Here is a 24039-nt window from a genome sequence, read left to right on the forward strand (position 1 = left end):
GGAAACCCAGTGTTGTCTGTTTTTTTTTTGGAAATCTCGGGGTACCCGTGTGATCTTCCTATGGACCACCACGCAGGCTCAAAAGGAACTAAGATGATTCATGCTAGAAACTTCCGTGTGCAGCCACAAGCTATTATGGGCTCTAGCATAGTTGAGTAAGTTGCGTGAAGCTCTTGAAGAGGTAGATCAGCAGGTAGTGGGTTTTGTAGGTTTGGTATGGTCTACCCGGAGTAGAGAGTTAACGTTTCTGAAAGACTGTGTCTCTGTCATCCGTTTCTCAAATACCCTGTAGTGCGAGAAATCCAACGGAGGCGATCGAGTCTTGTGGGGAAAAGTGTGCAAACCTCTGCAGAGTGTACAATCTAATCATGGTTAGCCGTGTCCCCGGTTATGGAAAATTCTTGAGTATCTAGTACTTGAGTTATCACATGTATCTCACCATGTTTAATTAATACTGTTGGGTTGTTAATCACTTTAATTGGGATTGAGTTGGGGTTACCTTCTCAATGATGTTTCAACCACCATGATAGTTAAATTAAAATCTATTCCTTTGTTGTAGGGAAAATTGGCTTTTCGCAAAAACTATAACCATACAGCTTTCCACCAACCATATATGCATATAGTGATAGCATTATTTTGTTCTTGCTCTAATGTGTTACTTTGCCAGCATATTCCATGTGCTGACCCATTTTCGGGCTGCAACGTATTATGTTGCAGACGAGGAGTAAGGTTCGTTAGGTCGTTGCCGTGCAGCTCAGCTATGACGTTGGAGTTGATGGACTCATCTTATCTTCCAAGCCTTTTGATGTTATCGCATTAGATGGCCTTAAGCCATATTATTGTAATAAGTTCTCTTTGGAGACATTCGATGTAATAAGTGTGTGATTGCTACTCTGTTATAAATCCTTCGAGTACTGTGTGTGTCAGCATTACCGATCCAGGGATGACACTGAAGCACAGAGACTTGACCATCTGAGGTTGGGTCGCTACAATTGTGAATATCCCTCGATTTAAATGGATCGAAGATCCATACGGTGTATTTGGTTGAGTTTTTAAAACAGGTTGCATGATGACATGATGCAATGCACATGATGCAAGGATGAATGCAACGAACCAAACAAAACACACGACGAATCTTGGAATCCATTGAAGGCATCTGGAGTGCCGGTCTTGGGGCATCCCACCTGCCTCCTCTCTTCCATCACTAGGCCCATGAGGCCCAATAACTTCCCAGGGGGGTTCCGCTAACCCCCGGTTCTCTAAAACTCATCCGAAACAACTCGAACCATTCCGGTGTCCGAATGTAACCTTCCAATATATGAATCTTTATGTCTCGACCATTTTGAGACTCCTCGTCATGTCTTTGTTCTCATCCGGGACTCCGAACAACCTTCGGTCATCAAATCACATAACTCATAATATAAATCATCATCGAACATTAAGCGTGCGAACCCTACGAGTTCGAGAACTATGTAGACATGACCGAGTCACATCTCCGGTCAATAACCAATAGCGGAACCTGTATGCTCATATTGGTTCCTACATATTCTACGAAGATCTTTATCGGTCAAACTGCATAACAACGTATGTTGTTCCCTTTGTCATCGATATTATTACTTACCCGAGATTCGATCGTCGATATCATAATACCTAGTTCAATCTTGTCACCGGCAAGTCTCTTTACTCGTTCCGTAATACATCATCCCGTGACTAACTCATTAGTCACATTGCTTGCAAGTCTCATAGTGATGTGCATTACCGAGAGGGCCCAGAGATACCTCTCCGATACTCGGAGTGACAAATCCTAATCTCGATCTATGCCAACTCAACAAACACCATCGGAGACACCTATAGAGCATCTTTATAATTACCCGGTTACGTTGTGACGTTTGATAACACACTAAGTATTCCTCCGGTATTCGGGAGTTGCATAATCTCATAGTCATAGGAACATGTATAAGTCATGAAGAAAGCAATAGCAATAAACTAAACGGTCATAGTGCTAAGCTAACGGATGGATCTTGTCTATCACATCATTCTCTAACGATGTGACCCCGTTCATCAAATGACAACACATGACTATGGCTAGGAAACTTAACCATCTTTGATTAACGAGCTAGTCAAGTAGAGGCATGCTAGGGACACTCTTTTTGTCTATGTATTCACACATGTACTAAGTTTCTAGTTAATACAATTCTAGCATGAATAATAAACATTTATCATGATATATGGAAATATAAATAACAACTTTATTATTGCCTCTAGGGCATATTTCCTTCAGTCCCCCACTTGCACTGGAGTCAATAATCTAGACTACACAATAATGATTCTAACACCCATGGAGTCTTGGTGTTGATCCTGTTTTGCTCCTGAGAGAGGCTTAGTCAACGGGTCTGCAACAGTCAGACCCGTATGTATCTTGCAAATCTCTATGTCTCCCTCCTTGACTTGACCGCGGATGGAATTGAAGCGTCTCTTGATGTGCTTGGTTCTCTTGTGAAATCTGGATTCCTTTGCCAAGGCAATTGCACTAGTATTGTCATAAAAGATTTTTATTGGACCCGATGCACTAGGTATTACACCTAGATCGGATATGAACTCCTTCATCTAGACTCCTTCATTTGCTGCTTCTGAAGCAGCTATGTACTCCGCTTCACACGTAGATCCCGCCACGACGCCCTGCTTAGAACTGCACCAACTAATAGCTCCACCATTCAATAAAAATACGTATCTGGTTTGTGACTTAGAGTCATCCGGATCAGTGTCAAAGCTTGAATCGACGTAACCATTTACGACGAGCTCTTTGTCACCTCCATAAACGAGAAACATATCCTTAGTCCTTTTCAGGTATTTCAGGATGTTCTCGGCCGCTGTCCAGTGATCCATTCCTGGATTACTTTGGTACCTCCCTGCTAAACTAATAGCAAGGCACGCATCAGGTCTGGTACACAGCATTGCATACATGATAGAACCTATGGCTAAGGCATAGGGAATGACTTTCATTTTCTCTCTATCTTCTGCAGTGGTCGGGCATTGAGTCTGACTCAACTTCACACCTTGTAACACAGGCAAGAACCCTTTCTTTGACTGATCCATTTTGAACTTCTTCAAAACTTTAACAAGGTATGTGCTTTGTGAAAGTCCAATTAAGCGTCTTGATCTATCTCTATAGATCTTGATGCCCAATATATAAGCATCTTCACCAAGGTCTTTCACTGAAAAATTCTTATTCAAGTATCCTTTTATGCAATTCAGAAATTCAGTATCATTTCCGATCAATAATACGTCATCCACATATAATATCAGAAATGCCAAGGCTTCTTATGATGTGCATTACTGAGAGGGCCCAGAGATACCTCTCCGATACTCGAGTGACAAATCCTAATCTCGATCTATGCCAACTCAACATACACCATCAGAGACACATGTAGAGCATCTTTATAATCACCCAGTTACGTTGTGATGTTTGATAGCACACTAAGTATTCCTCCAGTATTCGGGAGTTGCATAATCTCATAGTCATAGGAACATGTATAAGTCATGAAGAAAGCAATACCAATAAACTAAATGATCATAGAGCTAAGCTAACGGATGAGTCTTGTCCATCACATCATTCTCTAATGATGTGATCCCATTCATCAAATGACAACACATGTATATGGCTAGGAAACTTAACCATCTTTGATTAACGAGCTAGTCAAGTAGAGGCATACTAGGGACACTCTGTTTGTCTATGTATTCACACATGTACTAAGTTTCCGGTTAATACAATTCTAGCATGAATAATAAACATTTATCATGATATAAAGAAATATAAATAACAACTTTATTATTGCCTCTAGGGCATATTTCCTTCATCCTTATCATTGTCTTAGGCCTTGGTTCCCTTCACTTTCTTAGTTCCATCGGGCCTATATGGTTTAGTCGTCGAGTAAGGGGTTGGGCTCCTTCTGTCATCACCAGGGACATCTTCTTCATCCTCCACCACCACACTTTTCTTCTTCGAAGCATCGAAAACTTCTATGGTTTTCCACTTCTCCTCATCCTTGAGCTCTTTGTAACTATGTTGAAAAGTGAAAGCTCTTCTTTTCTTCTTCCTCTTCTCTCCTTTGTTGTTCCTATCTCGAAATAATCCTTTTGCAATCATTTTCTACCAAAAAACAACCAACATGTCATCATCAAACTAGTCAACATTTCAGCAATTGCGGAAAGTAGAGAAAGCAGACAAGAACAAATGATTATTACCAAGTCACTATCACCGCAACCACTTGGGTTCATGCGATCAACACTTGCCAAGAAATCTGCCCACTTTTGACATTCGGCGTTGATGGTGCCCCAACACTAATGAAGGGAGTCACTTGAGCAATAGTGGTCACTAGTGTTGCGCGCATCGAAGTACTCCTTGATGCTTTGCCAATAAATGTTGGTGGATTGGTCGGTCCCAACGGTTGCATCTTGAGAGACTTTCTTCCATGCGATATAATTTGCAGTTCTTCCCTTCATAACGAAGCCCTCATCATCCATGTCGAGATTGTCGTCACCATATTTTGGAGTTTCATATTCTTGTGATGCATAATCATGTGAATAATCATCATTTGTCACATTTGCTGCGCACATGAAAGTTTCATCATCAAGACTACAAATGGACGTACACGTAATCAATTTCACATTCTATTGGAATCGATAATTGAAACGACAAAGAAATGCACAAACAGTTTTTTTACCTTTGCGACATATCATCGAACACATTGGATACGGTAGTCGTCGGTGTGGACACATCTTCCTCCATGGCCAGCGGCGGCAGAGGAGGAGGTTGATGAGAAGCTCTATGGCTAGAGGAGGACGCCGAGGTCGGCGCCGACTACAAATCGCCCGATGTAGCCGCGTCCGGCTTCGAGATTTTGCCGACCGAGGTTGGTACCCCGTCGGGTTGTGGTTCCGCGCCACTGAACGCTTCACGCCTCCACCGCATGGCTTGGTGGCCCGCTGCTTCTTTGCAGCCTCCGGCGTGATGGTGACCGGCCGGGTGGGGCAAACCTAGGGCGGCGGCATCCACATTGGGGAAGGTTGGCGTGGAGGAGGTGGCCGCGGCGAGGTGGGTCAGGGCACCGGCGGCGGAGTCGGAGAAAGCGATAGGGTCATCGGCATCGGTGGGAGGCGGACGGGCGGGAATCTGACGACGGCTAGTCGCGAGGAAGACAAATGAACGACAGTTGGGCAGTTGGTGGGCGGTTGCGTTTTTACATCTTCATATGGTGGAGATGCAAATTTGCACTGCGAAGTGTTGTAGTTTACATCTTTGAGAAACGGAGATGGTATGCTATTTTTTCTTTACATCTACACCATCCATTGGAGAGGTGGTGTAAAAGGTAGTTATTTTTACGTATACATCTTCTATTATAAGATGATCTTATCTTACTAGTAAGATTTTAAAAATAGCAGTGTGTTGTAACACTTTGATGACAATCGTTTTTCCTGGCTAACGCGATTGTAAGGCGATTAAAGTTTGGTCGCCGCCGCCGGCGGCAGTTGCCGCCTACCCGGCCACTGCCCTCGCTGGGGTCATGTGCTCCTCTCGGCTGTGAACTTGATGCCCTGATGAGAGAAGGAGAAGAGTTGTTCTAGCATGGGCGTTGTTATCTCTGCGATCTGCTACAAACTGTTTTGAAGGATCTGTTGCCTGCACAATCTTTGTCCCAGCACGTGTCTAGCAAAGCTGGTTATCAGTCCCGGCGCAACTCCGTTTGCCTTACAAAGGTGTTGTGATTGGTTTTTGTCCCTCTGTATCGTGCTGATTACGGTTGGTTTTCTGATTTCTGTTCGTTTGCTAAATCGACTTGTTTCGGAACCTGACCAGGAGCAATGAAATTTCTTAGCTGGAATTGTCGTGGTCTTCAACAGGACGCATCCGTTAAGGCCCTTCTTGATGTTAATTCTCGAAGAAAACCTGATGTTTTATTTCTGTCCGAAACACACCTAGAAGAATACCCGGCTGATTGCTTAATGAGGCGACTAAAGATGGACCACAAAGAAGTCGTCCGGAGTGACGGCCGAAGTGGTGGCCTCTTACTACTATGGAAGAAAGATGTCAATATATCGTTGCGGTTTAAGTCAGACAAGTTTATTGATGTCTTGGTGGATTCAGAAACAGATGATGCATGGAGATTTACCGGCATGTATGGGGAGCCGAGCTGGGCAGAAAATCATCAGACATGGCAAACTTTATGTGATCTGAATACTTGTGGCAATCTGCCATGGTTGATGATGGGAGACTTGAACGAAATCTTGTACTCCTTTGAGAAGGAAGGGGGCAATCCAAGGCCCCAACGTTTCCTGAAAATGTTTCGTGATGCATTATATGCTTGTAATCTCGAGGATTTTGGTTTTATTGGTGACAAGTTTACTTGGAAAAGAGGTAAGATTAGGGAGAGGCTGGATAGGACCTTGACGAATGAGACATGGAACAATAAGTTCGCTGATGCAATATTGACAAACCTTGAATATAACAAGTCTGACCATCTTCCTATACTCATGTGCATGGGGGAGGGGAGTGCGCCTGATCTGGATCCTACTACAGTACTACGTTTTGAGGCAAGGTGGTTGAAAGAGGAGAAATTCAAGGACGTGGTACAAGAAGCATGGGATTGGGCTAGTCCAAATTTGTTGGACAGTGTCCTGACGGAGCAGTTGAGCTTTGTGCACGGACAATTACATCGTTGGGACAAAGCGATTTTAAAAAGCCCAAAGTGTAAGCTGAGATCTGTTCAGAGTGAGCTTGAGAAAGTAACTCGGCTAGAGATGAATGACAAGAACATTGCTAAACAAAAGGAGTTGTCAGAAGAAATAGAGAAATTATTAGAACAAGAAGAAGTGTACTGGTCACAAAGGAGCAGATTGAACTGGTTGAAATTTGGTGACCGCAACACTGCGTACTTCCACAACTACGCTAGTATGCGACAACAGCGAAACAAAATTAAGAAGTTGAAGGACAATCAGGGGGTTTGGCAAGAGGGGTTTGCACATTTAAACCCCATGATCTCGAATTATTTTGAGAGTTTGCTTGCTTCGGAGGTGGATGATGTTGACCCTCGGTTACTGGAGAAGGTCGTTCCTCGGGTAGACCAGGCGATGAATGATGTATTGAGCGAGCCCTACTCAGTGGAGGATGTTAAGCGAGCACTTTTTTCTATTGGTGATTTGAAGGCCCCAGGCAAAGATGGTTTGCATGCTTTATTCTTTAAAAAATGTTGGCACATCCTTGGGGGCGATTACAGAAGAAGTGCTTAAGGCAATCCATCAAAAAAAATCATCTCAGAAGGGGGGAATGACACTATAATGATTCTCATTCCGAAAGTGGACGATCCAGAGAAGGTAACACAGTATAGGCCTATCAGCTTGTGCACTGCTCTTTACAAGATTATATCTAAGATGATTGATGTTCGTCTAAAGAGCTTGCTTGATGATGTTATATCTCCTGTCAAAAGTGCCTTCGTCCCTGGACGCCTTATTACCGATAATATTTTTGTCGCATATGAGAGTATGCACACAATCAAGAATAAGAAAAAAGGAAATTCCGATTATTGTGCGGTCAAGCTTGACATGCATAAAGCATACGACAGAGTCGAGTGGGTTTTTCTTCAAAATGTGCTGCTTCGGTTGGGTTTCCAACAAGACTTCGTTGATCTTCTTATGGCTTGTGTCTCATCAGTTAAATATAATGTGAGATTTAATGACCAGGAGACGGAACGGTTCATTCCTTCTAGGGGACTCCGTCAGGGGGACCCTCTCTCTCCGTACTTATTTTTGCTGTGCGCGGAAGGGTTATCAAGTTTATTGGCTCATGCAGAGGAGGTTCGTGGCATTGAGGGGGTAAGGGTATGCAGAAATGCACCATCAGTTTCACACTTGTTATTTGTTGATGACTCCTTAATCCTCATGAAAGCTAATTTGATTAATGCAACCTCATTGAGACAAGTACTTGATCTTTATTGTGCAAACTCTGGTCAAATGGTTAGTGAAGCTAAGTGTAGTATTTTCTTCAGTCCAAATGTGGATGTCCAACTAAAAGCTGATATATGTACTGAATTCAACATCATGACTGAACCAGTGTCTGATAGATATTTGGGCCTTCCTGCCATGGTGGGTGTCGATAGAAGTGACAACTTCATGTATTTGGTAGAGAGGGTGATTAACAGACTGCATGGCTGGAAAGAAAAGATCTTATCTCTTGGGGGTAAAGAGATCCTGATTAAAGCTACAGTTCAGTCCCTCCCAGTTTTTGCCATGTCAGTTTTCAAGATCCCAAAGAAAATTTGTAAGGAAATTACTGATGCCATTGCTGGGTTTTGGTGGGGTGATACAGAGGAGAAAAATCAGATGCATCGGTGGGCATGGTGGAAGATGTGTATTCCCAAGAAAAATGGTGGCATGGGGCTCAGAGACCTACACACATTTAATCTAGCTATGCTTGCTAAGCAAAGTTGGAGATTGATATCAAATCCCGAAACTCTGTGTGCTCGTGTGCTACGAGCTAAGTATTACCCTGATGGGAATCTATTAAAGGCGGGTCCTAAGAAGGGATATTCATTTACTTGGCAAAGCATTATAACAGGTTTACAAACTTTCAAGAGAGAGTATATCTGGAGAGTGGGTTCAAGAAGTCTAATCAATATTTGGGAAGACCACTGGATCCCTGGTAGCCCATCCAGGAAGGTGATTTCAAGGAGGGGCATGTGTCTTCTGCAAACGGTAAATGAATTGATTAATCCATGGACAGGAAGTTGGGATGAAGTGTTGATTCGAGAAAATTTTATCTCAATGGATGCTGAACGAATCTTGAAGAGCTCGTTGAGCACACATTTAACTAAGGACTTTATTGCCGGGCACAAGACTCGGTCGTTCTCATTTTCAGTCCGGTCTGCATACTATACGGAGTGGGAGCACCAGTTTGGAGCGCGTATAAGAAGATGTGATGATGGACCATCTACTTTAAACCCAGTTTGGGAGATTCTTTGGAAGCTACAAGTGCCCAGCAAAATTAAAATCTTTGGCTGAGAGGCGTTGCATGGAATTATTCCGGGTATGTCTGTTCTGGAAAACCGTCACATTCCAGTCTCTACGCTCTGTCCGATCTGTAAAAGGGGTGCAGAAGACCTGAAGCACCTCATGTTTACTTGTGATCATGCAAAAGAAGTTTGGCTGTCCTTGGGCCTTTAGGAGACGATTGCACATGCTGATGCATTAGACCGGTCTGGATGTGTCATCCATGAGAGTTTACTTCGAGATAAAAGGCAAAAGTCTGTGATATTGAAACATATTGGCTTCCAAGAGATCATATTGGTTGGTGCCTGGTACATATGGTGGCAACGAAGGGAGTCCGTGAAGGGGGAAGTGGTGGCGAGTCCTCCTAAATCGGCACTGGCTATACATGCAATAACAACGAATTATGCCGGGGCTTCGAGTGCTAGCCAAATTTCTGAAGGGAAGTGGTCTAAACCTTGTCACAACATGTATAAGATGAATGTGGACGCATGCTTTATGGAGGATGGATGCGGGGCTACTGCGGCCGTTCTTCGAAACCACCATGGACAGGCTTTGGCTGGTTCATCGTCCCTGGTTAGTCACGTTCTCGGTGCCCCTTCCGCTGAGGCGATGGCATTGAAAAATGGTATGATGCTTGCAGACCAACCTGGATGTTCCAATATCACTTTTGAATCAGACTGCCTCGAAATTATCTTAGCATGCAAGGGGGAAGTGGACATTCTGAGTCCTTATTCGGCGATTTTGAGTGACTGCTTTATATTAGTTCAAAGAATTGGGTATGTATCTTATGCTCATTGTTCAAGAGGGGCAAACCAAGTGACACACAAGTTAGCTAGATGTTGTTATGATTCTAATTCTGTAATCTCGTGGGATAATGATCCTCCACAGTTTATTCTAGCTGAACTTGTTTCTGATGTATCCCTTATTTGAGTTGAATAAAGTGTGGCACAGGTTCAAAAAAAATGGTTTTTAAAAATAGCATCCACTTGGAAGCAGCCAAACAGAGGCTTCCTAACACCCAACGAATAAACCGGAGCCAGGTGGATTGGTCTGGCCCACATGGCGGCCCCACGTGATACGCCGCCCGCGGATGGCGCGTAGCTACTTCCCGCAAGGCAAAAAAGCACGGAAAGGAAGAAGATTTGGGCGGAGAGCATCACGGCCAATAATGCCGCAACGCGTCTCCCCCCTGTCTGTCTCTTTCATCCCCCCTCTCTCTCGCTGTCGTCGTCGTCCCTTCCATCCCCGCCACCACCACCTCCTCCTCCTCCTCCTCCTTCTTCCAAGATCTCCTACACCACTTTGTCTCTTCTTCTCCCTCCCCGCAAACTCCCCTTGACCCCTTCCAATTCGATCCCGTTTCGCGCTGCTGGTTTGGCCGGGTATCTTGGCTGCTTCCATCGGATTTGGATAAAACAAACACCGGAAGGGAAAGCGGGACGCTGCTATCCTCCCTCCCATTGCCGCTCCTGCTCTGAATCGTGTCCAATTCCACGCATTTGTTCCGGGCGGGTCGGGGTTCGTTGGCGCCGTGCGGATCCGTTACGGGAGGTCGTCGGCGTGCGTTCCTGTCCGTCCTTGGTTCTTCTTGGCATGAGCGTTGGGGAAGATGGGGCTGGATTACTACAGCGTGCTCAAGGTCAACCGGAGCGCCACGGAGGACGACCTCAAGAAGTCGTACCGCCGGCTGGCCATGAAGTGGCACCCCGACAAGAACCCCGGCGACAACAAGGCAGAGGCCGAGGCCAAGTTCAAGAAGATCTCCGAGGCCTACGAGGTACTGCTATTCTAATCAAAACCCATTTGCTCTCCCATTTATCCTTCTTACAAATGCCGCTTGCAACCATCATACTACTATCTGTTTCGACTGCGATCTACAAAGCGTTGCAGCCATGTCAGTTTATGGGCATTATGTGTCGTTTGTTATGTCAATCTTGACTTTTCCACACAAAAAACAAATGCTAATCTGATTGCAAGAATCCTACTTGCGATAATAAAAATGCTAGCATGTCAATTGTCAAGATAATTCTGTTAGGTTGATCTCTCTCCCATTTGAACCCAACGGGTCGAACGGCCCCTGAGTCGCGCCCTGATCAGGGGCGCCCAACCAAACCATGGTTGGTGGGCCCCTGTTACCCGTGCTATATAACAGAGGTGGGGGCCGGGGCACGACTCACGAGGTTAATCGCTGCCACAATCCCCACCTACAATCCCTACCGATCTAGGGTTAGCGCGGTGCTCACGGGAAGCTCCTCCACCGCCGCCCTCGTCTGGACAAGCAGAAGGTAGGTCTACCGGAGAATCTAACCTATCCGATCCAAATCGATCTAACAATGGTATCAGCCAGATCGGGTTAGACTTTTTCGGTTGAAAAGAAATCACAGAAAGAAATCCCTCCCCCAAAGAACCCTAGCAGGGCAGAGTAAAGAAAAAAAATAAGTAAACCGGAGCATGGCCTCGGGCCTCGCTGGCAAAGAGCGCCGCCGTACGGCCGCGCCTGTTCCTCTCGATCCCCACACGCATCGGCAAGCCGAGGTGCGGGGACGAAGAACCACCCCGCGAGGGGCAAAGTACACCGCAGCCAAACCGCTCGACGGCGGCGCGCTCACCGCAAGGGGGACGCGCAGCCGGCGAGGGGGATGGCCACGACGTCGCATCGGAATCTCGCTGGATCTCTCTCTCTCTCTGTGTGTGTGTTCTTGTAAACGGTGGTAGAGAAGAAGAAAAGAAAAAAAAGGGAAAGGCCGCGCGGGGCGGCGCGGTGGTTTTCATGCCGTTGCCGGCGGCCGGGGCGAAGCTCCTCCACCGGTGCCGTCGCGCGTAGTGGAGCAGAGGAGGGCTCAACCCCGCCTCTCTCTTTGTTACAGGAGGGTTCAAGGAGGAACAGAGGGCGGAGTGAAAAGGAGGCCCGCGTAGTGCGGTGGCCGGTCGACGCCGTCGTCGGCGCCCTGGGCGCGGCGCGGTGCCACGGCGAGCGGCACAGAAACGAAGGGCGAGAGAGAGAGATTGAAGAGAGAACAGAATGGGGGCGCTAGGTTTCGGGTCGGGGGACTCTGTCCCGTTTTTGTTCGAGTGCAAAGCGCGCCAAACCGTCCGATCAAATCCGACGTCGCGGATTGAAACCCTAGCGTAGAAGCGGGCCAGCTGGGCCGCCGGGGAGGTGAGGCCACAGCCGCGCGCTGGACCGGGCTGTTTTCGGCCAGGTGCGACGCGCGGAGCGCGCACGTATATATATATATATATATATATATATATATATATATATATATATATATATAGTTTTCTGTCCAGTTTTTTTGGGCAGATTTACAAAAGCTTTTCTATACAAATTTTTCCAACGAAGATTCTGTTTAGAAAATAGAAAAGAAAAAAAAGTAAACAGGAAAAGTTCTGAAAATGAAAATAGAAAATTTTCGTAAAAAGAAAAGTTCATGAATTTTATACAGAAAATTAAAAAGTTCATGAATTTTTATTTAGTCAAAGAAAAGTTTCTGTAATATGTAAAAAGTTCATGAATTTTTTATTCATGTTTTTTCCTGCGTAAATAATTAATAGTGCTCTTTTACAAAGAAAATAAAAGTTTAGATATAATTATATTTAAAGAGCATATTAAAGTAATTATTGAAATGAAATGACTATGTTATTTTTATGACCAACGTTGTTAATAACATGATCATGTTTTATTATTGAAAATAAAAGTACTCTTTTAAAAGTGAATAGAACTAGAGTAAAAGATTAAATTGTTGCTTCTCTAAATGCATTTTTGAACCAACCGGTTACAATTGCTTAGAGAATAAAATAGTACAGAATTGTTTTTCAAATAGAATATTGTAAAGTTTCCGCTGCAAAGTAAAAGGTTTATCCTCCAATTAAATTGGAACCAACGGGAAAATTTAATTGAAAGAAATGCTCTTAGCAATGTTTTTTCCATGTGGGTGAAATAAGATGCAGATAGTTTCCGCTATGACAAAAGAAAGATATTTGTTTTAAAGTTAAAATATGGTATTGTTATTTTCTGACCAACATTGATGATAACAGTGCTATAATTCTATGAGTCTTATGTTCAAAGTTTAAATCTCTGATAAATTTTGTATCAAAGTGGTCAGTTTTTAGAGAATAGATAAAGATCAAGAAGTGCTCTTGAACTAGAGAAACGTATATTTCTTGTTCCCGCTGCAATAAAGTTGATGATGGTGATTAATTCTTAGCAAAGTTGTTTAATAGAAATACTATCATTACATTGTTTATGAGCTATATGCATTATTTCCATTTCCGCCCAATGGTGATATGGAATTAATGTAGAAGGATGATGTTTATTCTAATTCTGCCACAACGGTGTTTTAGAATACAAAAGAAAGTTTCAAAAGTTTAATTTGCATTTTTTTAACCAGACCAACGTAGGGTTATTTTTATGCCCATTATTGTTGATTATTGGCTAAGTTTTCTCAGACTAAAAGTTTTCCATGCTTCCATTCTGGGTACTTGTGACCCGAAAGATGACCAAGAAAGGTCATAACGTGAGGGAGTATGTTCTCTCTAAAGAATGGCATCAAAAGAAAAGAGATAGATCATTGAGAGTCTTGGTTGATGAATGTCTTTCATGTACTCTCTATGAAGAAGATTTTTCAGTCAACATGATTTGAAATGAAACAAGCAACATGCGTGTTTAATTTGACCAACGTCGGATCAAGCATGTGTGTCAAAGAGCATTTGGATTTATTACTAAATTTGATGATTGAATATGTAGTCGTAAGAGCCAATTCTGGCATTTATATTCCCTTACAGGGAATTACCCGCATGACGGGAAAAAGATGATTTATGATAAAACCTGCATGGCGGGAAAAGTCTGGGAAAATACCTGCGTAACGGGGTAAAGTTGACATAATATTATGTCAAAAATCCCGTATGGCGGGAGAAATTCTGGCAAGAGAAAGACATGATAACTCATGTGCTTTTAATGTATCCCACTCTAGGAGAAAAGCATGGAGTAGCTGAAAGGCGCAGCCGTACACTTATGGATATGGTGCGCAGCATGATGAGTTATTCCAACTTGCTATTGGGATTATGGATGGAGGCACTTGAAACCTCCATTCACATTCTCAATACAGTACCAAGCAAGTCGGTGCCCAAAACACCGTGCGAGCTATGGACAGGAAGGGTGCCCTCCCTACAACACTTCAGGGTGTGGGGGTGCCCTGCTGAGGCCAAAATGTTTAATCCAAACATTGCAAAGTTAGATTCCAAAACAGTGAGTTGTCACTTCATTGGCTATCCAGACAGATCAAAGGGTTTTCGTTTCTACTATCCAGACATATATACAAAGTTTGTAGAAACAAGACATGCAGTCTTCTTAGAGGACGAAATGATGAGGGGGAGCTTGGTAGCTCGGAAAATTGATCTTGAGGAGAAGAGGGTGCATGCACCTAGATTCAGGAGCCATTTTTCTCACTATTAGTTGCAACTCCACCCATGACAACTATGGGGGTAGACCCGGAACCTGTCCGTCAGGAGCTGATTGAACCTGTTGTTGAGCATGAAAGGGAGGTGCAATAGCAAATTTTAGAAGAAGTGCTAGAAGTTGAGGCACAGAATGTGCCAGAAACTGAGGCCCTTAGAAGTTCGAACAGAAAAAGATCCCACCTCATATGAAGAAGCCATGAGTTCATCGAAGTGGATGAAGGCAATGGAAGACGAGATGAAATCGATGAGTTCCAAAGATGTTTGGGACTTACAGGAAATTCTTAAAGGAGCCAAAACAGTAGGCTGTAAATGGGTCTACAAAATTAAGTATGACTCTAAAGGGAATATAGAAAAGTATAAAGCACGGCTCGTGGCAAAAGGATTTACACAAAGAGAAGGGATAGATTACAATGAGACATTTTCTCCAGTCTCATGTAAGGATTCCTTCAGAATCATAATGGCATTAAGACGGCATTTCTGAATGGTGATTTAAAAGAAAAGGTCTACATGAAACAACCCAAGGGTTTTATCATGGAAGGCAAGGAAAATATGGGATGCCGCCTGAAGAAATCCATTTATGGATTAAGACAAGCCTCTCGGCAGTGGTATCTAAAGTTTAATCAAACGATTAAAAGTTTTGGATTTAAAGAAAATATTGAGGATAATTGCATTTATGCAAAGTTTAAAAATGGAAAATATATTTTCCTAATCTTGTATGTGGATGATATCCTGCTTGCTAGTAGTGATGTTAGTCTACTACAAGAAACAAAGAAATACTTATCCTCAAATTTTGACATAACAGACCTTGGTGAAGCATCATATGCTTTGGGCATAGAAATTCACTGGGATAGGAACAATGGAGTCTTAGGACTATCGCAGAAAGCATATTTAGAAAAGGTTCTTAAAAAGTATAATATGCATGCGAGTAAAGCCACACCTGCTCCTATAGTCAAGGGCGATAGTTTTGGGAAATTCCAATGTCCCAAGAACCAGTACGAGATCGATCAAATGAAAGCTGTACCATATGCTTCGGCAGTTGGCAGCTTACAGTATGCACAAGTGTGCACTCGCCCTGACTTAGCTTTTATCACCGGGGTACTCGGTAGATATCAAGAGAATACAGGCATTGAGCACTGGAAGATGGTAAAGAAAGCATTGCGTTATGCGCAAGGCACGAAGGACTACATGCTAATATACAGGAGAAGTGATTCCCTAGAGATAAAAGGGTATTCAGACGCAGATTTTGCGGGGGACAGAGATGATAGAAAATCCACGTCAGGATACGTCTTCACTCTCGCTGGGGGAGCTATTTCGTGGAAAAGCTCCAAGCAGTCGATAGTTGCATCATCCATGATGTATGCAGAATTTATAGCATGCTTCGAAGCCACGGGGCAGGCGATATGGCTAAAGAAATGTGTACCCGACTTGAAAGTGGTAGATTGTATTCACAAACCACTAAAGATGTACTGCGACAACCAACCCGCGGTATTCTATGCTCACAACAACAAGTCGAGTAATGCTGCCAAAACAATAGAGATAAGGTATTATGTTGTGAAAGATAAAATCCAGGATCAAACTATAAGTCTCGAGCATATAAGGACAAAGGATATACTTGCGGATCCGCTAACGAAAGGCTTACCACCCAATGTGTTCAAGGAACACTTAGCCGGCATGGGTTTAAGGGAAAGCCTTATGATTCCTGGATAGGCCCAAAAGGAACAGAATTTGTTTCTGAACATAACGTATGTTGTAGCTGTATGATTCTATCGGCAATTATGCTGTGACGATGAAACATGCTCTATGTACCAATATGTGATGAAACAAATAAACTAGAAAGTATAGAGTTAAAAGTAAAGTTGAGATCAAGGGGGAGAATGTTAGGTTGATCTCTAACCCAACGGGTTGAACGGGCCCCTGACTCGCGCCCTGATCGGGGGCGCCCAACCAAACCATGGTTGGTGGGCCCCTGTGACCCGCGCTATATAACAGAGGTGGGGGCCAGGGCACGACTCACGAGGTTAATCGCTGCCACAATCCCCACCTACAATCCCTACCGATCTAGGGTTAGTGCGGTGCTCACGGGAAGCTCCTCCACCGCCGCCCTCGTCTGGACAAGCAGAAGGTAGGTCTACCGGAGAATCTAACCTATCCGATCCAAAGCGATCTAACAATTCTACTCAAATCGCAGGATTTTATGACCAATATTAATCTTGATTTTTGCACACACAAATATACTACTCCTATATTATGCCTGCCTTCTAATCTGTTTGCGAGAATTTTATGATTAAAATGTTTACATGCTTTATGGTGATGCTTCAATGTAATGCTTGCGCAGATTGCTGGATTTCTTTTATGATCAACATCTACTGCCTTTCAGGTTCTGAGTGATCCGCAGAAGAGGACAGTATATGATCAATATGGGGAGGAGGGCCTGAAGACCTCCGCGGACGCCGGTAGCTCGTCGTCATCTATGAATGGCTCCACAAACCACCGCTTCAATCCTCGGAATGCCGAGGACGTCTTTGCTGAGTTCTTCGGCAGCAGCAAGCCTTTTGAGGGGATGGGGCGAGCCAAGTCGATGAGGTTCCAGACAGAAGGCGCCGGCACCTTTGGTGGGTTCGGTGGTGGCACCGAGAGCAAATTCAGATTATACAATGATCCTGTCGGCGCCAGCTCTAGCCAGCCCCGGAAGCCACCGCCCGTGGAGACGAAGCTTACCTGCACGCTTCCAGAGCTATACTCTGGTTCGACACGCAAGATGAAGATATCCAGGAACATTGTCAAGTCTAATGGGTAATCGGACTGATTCCCTGTGATATTTCCATGAATTTCTATCCTGCATTCCAAACTGGCCCCATACTGGAGTCAGAAGGAGATGTCAAGAACATGATGGTTGATGCATATCCATTTCATTTTCTCCCATATGACCTTTTTCTTACCTGCTCATTTTTGAACAGGCAACTGGGCATTGAATCGGAGATTCTGACAATCGATATAAAACCCGGATGGAAGAAAGGGACCAAGATCACATTTCCGGACAAGGGCAATGAGCAGCCGAACCAGCTTGCCGCCGATCTCGTCTTCGTCATCGACGAGAAGCCTCATGATGAGTACATGAGGGAAGGCAACGACCTGCTGATCTACCAGAAGATCGACCTGGTGGATGCATTGGCAGGAACCACAGTGAATCTGAAGACCCTTGACGGGCGTGACCTGGTGATCAAGCTGACAGACGTGGTAACACCGGGATATGAGCTTGCAATCGCCAAGGAGGGGATGCCTATTGTGAAAGAAAATGGGAGGAGAGGCAATCTGAGAATCAGGTTCGATGTTGATTTCCCGAAGAGGCTGTCATCGGAGCAGCGGCATAATATTAGGAAGGTTCTTGGAGGGGGAGGGCAGCCTCAGCAGTAATGATGACGTTCCGGAAGCAAATTCAGCTCTCCCATAGTTGTCCATGAAATGCAGACTAATTCAGATGATCTTCTTTGGTTGGCTTGTATGTCTAGTTACTTTTGGTTTGCGGGCACTTGTTCCTGATCTGCTCCTTTGTTGAAGAAATAGCGATAGTAATTGTTGACTACTCCATACAGATTACGGTGTAATGTTAATTTGTTCACTTATTGAGTCACATATTTCAATAGCCCTTGAAAATTGTACAAATTCCAATCTTCACCTTCCTTTGTGAATTATCATGTGTTGCAAGTAAAAGAGTGAAAGCATTTTTTTCAGTTCTAATGTGTTTTGTGAATTATTATGTAGTTTGATGAACAATGCCAAATTTACCATGATTGGCATGGCAGGATTGGAGTCTTCTAGTTCATGCAAGGAGAAACTTGATAGGTTTGATGAGGTGTAATCGTATATACTGTAACCCCCCCCCCCCCCCCCCCCCCTAAATAATATGATAATGACAAGCAATTCACAAAAGATGCAGTCGCTCGTTATGATGCCTAAGAAGATCGCCATCAGCACTGAAGTTGTATCCTGTGGGAATAATAAAAAGGCAAAGTTGATTTTTAACTCAAAAGAAGAAAAAACCGTTGGGACTCCATATCTGTATGTATCCGTAAATAGCAATGGCCATGCTTGAATTGTGGCCTCATCGCTCTGAAAAGGAAACCGTTGCATTTTGCGGCTCCGTTTCCACGTGGTAACGGCGGTGATGAAGCCAGCGGAGGAGGAAAGGGGAGCCGCCGGCGACGGTTGGCATCGTCACCGGGGACACAGCGGCCTGTCGCTGTCAGGGTGTACGCCGACGGCATCAACGATCTCTTCCACTTCGGCCATGCTCGCGCGCTCGAACAGCCCAAGAAATCGTGAGAGCTCTCCTCCCCTTCCTGCTTTCACAGTTGCAAACCTCCTTCGGTTCTGAATTATGATGTCCTTGTTTGCAACTCTTGTCTCTCTCATTGAAGGTGGGTCGACCAAGTTATACCTGATGCTCCCTGGGTTATCAACCAGGAGTTCCTCGGCAAGCATTGCATCGGCTACATCGCGCACGACGCGCTTCCGTCAGTATATACTTATTTATATGTAACAAAAACCACCTATCCACTTTGCATACTTCCAAATCATCTACTCCCTCTGTTGCTAAATACTATAAGTCTTTCTAGAGATATCAATGCGCACTACATATGGAGTAAAATGAAGTGAATTGTGAAAAACCACCACATTAAAGCGTAGATTTGCAGGAAAGACTCTTCTACAAATTTGTGCCAAAACACTGACTTTAGTCCTAATCTTTTGCAAAAAACCCTGATCAACCGTTTTATGCATTTTAACCTTGATTATGACATGTGGGGCCATGGTATTTTTGCATAGTCACCATTCGGGTAAAAGTACAAAACGCAATCAGCTCCTCGTCGCCGGCCTGCAGCAGAGGCATCGGCGCTCATGGTCCTCGTCGCCAGCCATGGCCACACCGTCCAGAGGGGGGGAAGGCCAACTCCACCGCACGACCCTAAATCTATACCCATTTTATCCGGATTTTGTCCGCATGGGGTAGAAATAGGGAGAACAAACGCCGGACAGAGGCCGCACAAACTCGCTGCACGCAACGCTACTACCCCATTTTCACCCCATACGTCGTGGTCGTGGATGCACGTGGTGGGCCAGGTACAGAAAAGGAGAGAGTGACATGTGGGGTCGAGGCGGACACAGACGGACGATAAGGACGCGAAGACGTCCGCTTTCTGTTCGCTTTGGCCCCAAACCGAGAGCAACTTTGGTCTAGAAATGGGGCGAAAGCGGACACGGGCCGGACAAAACGTCCGTATGCTCCCATGCACTGGGTCGTTTGATTTGTCCATTTACCCCAAACGGACACAAATGGACGATTTGGGGTAGAAATGGGTCACGCGGTGGAGTTGGCCGAAGAGGTTGGCTCGTCGCCGTTGGCCGGTGGTGCCGCATGTGGTGGGACGAGCACCAGAGGACGAGGCGGTGGCTGGTTCATGCACGCGGCAGCGCTGCTGGCTTGGAGTCGCCATGCACTTGGTACCGTCGGCCACCGCGCGCTCACCGTTGAGGTCGCTGCTTGCTGCAGCTTGCGCGCCGCCGTCGCTGCTTGTGCCGAGCTGCGCGGCACCGCTAGTGCTTGCTTCCCTGGGAGGTCTGGGTCAAGGGCGCCGCCGCCGCTGCTTCCTCTGCTGGGAGGGCGGGGTCAAGCACGCCGCCGCTTGTGCCCGAGCTGTGCGTCGTCGGCGCCGCTTGCTCCGTCGGGAGGCAGGGGGCGCGCCCGAGCTGCCTGCCGCCGCTTTTTTGGGGGGGGGCTTAAAATCTCGTCCTTTTTAGCAATGCAATGCAATTTTTCTTACTTTTTACATTATGCTATGAATCTCATTGAAGGTGGGTCGACCAAGTCATACCTGATGCTCCCTGGGTTATCAACCAGGAGTTCCTCGGCAAGCACTGCATCGGCTACATCGCGCACGACGCGCTTCCGTCAGTATATACTTATTTATATGTAACAAATACCAACTATCCACTTTGCATACTTCCAAATCATCTACTCCCTCTGTTGCTAAATACTATAAGTCTTTCTAGAGATATCAATGCGCACTACATACGGAGCAAAATGAAGTGAATTGTGAAAAACCACCACATTAAAGCGTAGGTTTGCAGGAAAGACTCTTCTACAAATTTGTGCCAAAACACTGATTTTAGTCCTAATCTTTTGCAAAAAACACTGATCAACCGTTTAATGCATTTTAACCTTGACTATGACATGTGGGGCCATGGTATTTTTGCATAGTCACCATTCGGGTAAAAGTACAAAACGCAATCAGCTCCTCGTCGCCGGCCTGCAGCAGAGGCATCGGCGCTCATGGTCCTCGTCGCCAGCCATGGCCACACCGTCCAGAGGGGGGGAAGGCCAACTCCACCGCACGACCCTAAATCTATACCCATTTTATCCGGATTTTGTCCGTATGGGGTAGAAATAGGGAGAACAAACGTCGGACAGAGGCCGCACAAACTCGCTGCACGCAACGCTACTACCCCATTTTCACCCCATACGTCGTGGTTGTGGATGCACGTGGTGGGCCAGGTACAGAAAAGGAGAGAGTGACATGTGGGGTCGAGGCGGACACAGACGGACGACAAGGACGCGAAGACGTCCGCTTTCTGTTCGCTTTGGCCCCAAACCGAGAGCAACTTTGGTCTGGAAATGGGGCGAAAGCGGACACGGGCCGGACAAAACGTCCGTATGCTCCCATGCACTGGGTCGTTTGATTTGTCCGTTTTACCCCAAACGGACACAAACGGACGATTTGGGGTAGAAATGGGTCACGCGGTGGAGTTGGCCGAAGAGGTTGGCTCGTCGCCGTTGGCCGGTGGTGCCGCATGTGGTGGGACGAGCACCAGAGGACGAGGCGGTGGCTGGTTCATGCACGCGGCAGCGCTGCTGGCTTGGAGTCGCCATGCACTTGGTACCGTCGGCCACCGCGCGCTCACCGTTGAGGTCGCTGCTTGCTGCAGCTTGCGCGCCGCCGTCGCTGCTTGTGCCGAGCTGCGCGGCACCGCTAGTGCTTGCTTCCCTGGGAGGTCTGGGTCAAGGGCGCCGCCGCCGCTGCTTCCTCTGCTGGGAGGGCGGGGTCAAGCACGCCGCCGCTTGTGCCCGAGCTGTGCGTCGTCGGCGCCGCTTGCTCCGTCGGGAGGCAGGGGGCGCGCCCGAGCTGCCTGCCGCCGCTTTTTTTGGGGGGGGGCTTAAAATCTCGTCCTTTTTAGCAATGCAATGCAATTTTTCTTACTCTTTACATTATGCTATGAATCTCATTGAAGGTGGGTCGACCAAGTCATACCTGATGCTCCCTGGGTTATCAACCAGGAGTTCCTCGGCAAGCACTGCATCGGCTACATCGCGCACGACGCGCTTCCGTCAGTATATACTTATTTATATGTAACAAATACCAACTATCCACTTTGCATACTTCCAAATCATCTACTCCCTCTGTTGCTAAATACTATAAGTCTTTCTAGAGATATCAATGCGCACTACATACGGAGCAAAATGAAGTGAATTGTGAAAAACCACCACATTAAAGCGTAGGTTTGCAGGAAAGACTCTTCTACAAATTTGTGCCAAAACACTGATTTTAGTCCTAATCTTTTGCAAAAAACACTGATCAACCGTTTAATGCATTTTAACCTTGACTATGACATGTGGGGCCATGGTATTTTTGCATAGTCACCATTCGGGTAAAAGTACAAAACGCAATCAGCTCCTCGTCGCCGGCCTGCAGCAGAGGCATCGGCGCTCATGGTCCTCGTCGCCAGCCATGGCCACACCGTCCAGAGGGGGGGAAGGCCAACTCCACCGCACGACCCTAAATCTATACCCATTTTATCCGGATTTTGTCCGTATGGGGTAGAAATAGGGAGAACAAACGTCGGACAGAGGCCGCACAAACTCGCTGCACGCAACGCTACTACCCCATTTTCACCCCATACGTCGTGGTTGTGGATGCACGTGGTGGGCCAGGTACAGAAAAGGAGAGAGTGACATGTGGGGTCGAGGCGGACACAGACGGACGACAAGGACGCGAAGACGTCCGCTTTCTGTTCGCTTTGGCCCCAAACCGAGAGCAACTTTGGTCTGGAAATGGGGCGAAAGCGGACACGGGCCGGACAAAACGTCCGTATGCTCCCATGCACTGGGTCGTTTGATTTGTCCGTTTTACCCCAAACGGACACAAACGGACGATTTGGGGTAGAAATGGGTCACGCGGTGGAGTTGGCCGAAGAGGTTGGCTCGTCGCCGTTGGCCGGTGGTGCCGCATGTGGTGGGACGAGCACCAGAGGACGAGGCGGTGGCTGGTTCATGCACGCGGCAGCGCTGCTGGCTTGGAGTCGCCATGCACTTGGTACCGTCGGCCACCGCGCGCTCACCGTTGAGGTCGCTGCTTGCTGCAGCTTGCGCGCCGCCGTCGCTGCTTGTGCCGAGCTGCGCGGCACCGCTAGTGCTTGCTTCCCTGGGAGGTCTGGGTCAAGGGCGCCGCCGCCGCTGCTTCCTCTGCTGGGAGGGCGGGGTCAAGCACGCCGCCGTTTGTGCCCGAGCTGTGCGTCGTCGGCGCCGCTTGCTCCGTTGGGAGGCAGGGGTCGCGCCCGAGCTGCCTGTCGCCGCTTTTTTGGGGGGGGGCTCAAAATCTCGTCCTTTTTAGCAATGCAATGCAATTTTTCTTACTCTTTACATTATGCTATGAATCTCATTGAAGGTGGGTCGACCAAGTCATACCTGATGCTCCCTGGGTTATCAACCAGGAGTTCCTCGGCAAGCACTGCATCGGCTACATCGCGCACGACGCGCTTCCGTCAGTATATACTTATTTATATGTAACAAATACCACCTATCCACTTTGCATACTTCCAAATCATCTACTCCCTCTGTTGCTAAATACTATAAGTCTTTCTAGAGATATCAATGCGCACTACATACGGAGCAAAATGAAGTGAATTGTGAAAAACCACCACATTAAAGCGTAGGTTTGCAGGAAAGACTCTTCTACAAATTTGTGCCAAAACACTGATTTTAGTCCTAATCTTTTGCAAAAAACACTGATCAATCGTTTTATGCATTTTAACCTTGATTATGACATGTGGGGCCATGGTATTTTTGCATAGTCACCATTCGGGTAAAAGTACAAAACGCAATCAGCTCCTCGTCGCCGGCCTGCAGCAGAGGCATCGGCGCTCATGGTCTTCGTCGCCAGCCATGGCCACACCGTCCAGAGGGGGGGAAGGCCAACTCCACCGCACGACCCTAAATCTATACCCATTTTATCCGGATTTTGTCCGTATGGGGTAGAAATAGGGAGAACAAACGCCGGACAGAGGCCGCACAAACTCGCTGCACGCAACGCTACTACCCCATTTTCACCCCATACGTCGTGGTCATGGATGCACGTGGTGGGCCAGGCACAGAAAAGGAGAGAGTGACATGTGGGGTCGAGGCGGGCACAGACGGACGACAAGGACGCGAAGACGTCCGCTTTCTGTTCGCTTTGGCCCCAAACCGAGAGCAACTTTGGTCTGGAA

The 24039-nt window shown here is 46.2% G+C and overlaps 1 protein-coding gene across 1 annotated transcript; it reads left to right on the plus strand.

Moving 5' to 3' along the window:
* The first annotated feature begins 10189 nt into the window (after window positions 1-10189).
* Window positions 10190-18233, plus strand: LOC123147207 (dnaJ homolog subfamily B member 4). The gene is made up of 3 exons (XM_044566447.1): window positions 10190-10819; window positions 16880-17295; window positions 17460-18233. The coding sequence occupies exons 1-3, from the start codon at window positions 10652-10654 to the stop codon at window positions 17914-17916; spliced, it is 1041 nt and encodes a 346-aa protein (XP_044422382.1). The 5' UTR covers window positions 10190-10651; the 3' UTR covers window positions 17917-18233.
* Window positions 18234-24039: the final 5806 nt, after the last annotated feature.

This window comes from Triticum aestivum, chromosome 7A (assembly GCF_018294505.1).
Source record: "Triticum aestivum cultivar Chinese Spring chromosome 7A, IWGSC CS RefSeq v2.1, whole genome shotgun sequence".
NCBI classification, from domain to species: Eukaryota; Viridiplantae; Streptophyta; class Magnoliopsida; order Poales; family Poaceae; genus Triticum; species Triticum aestivum.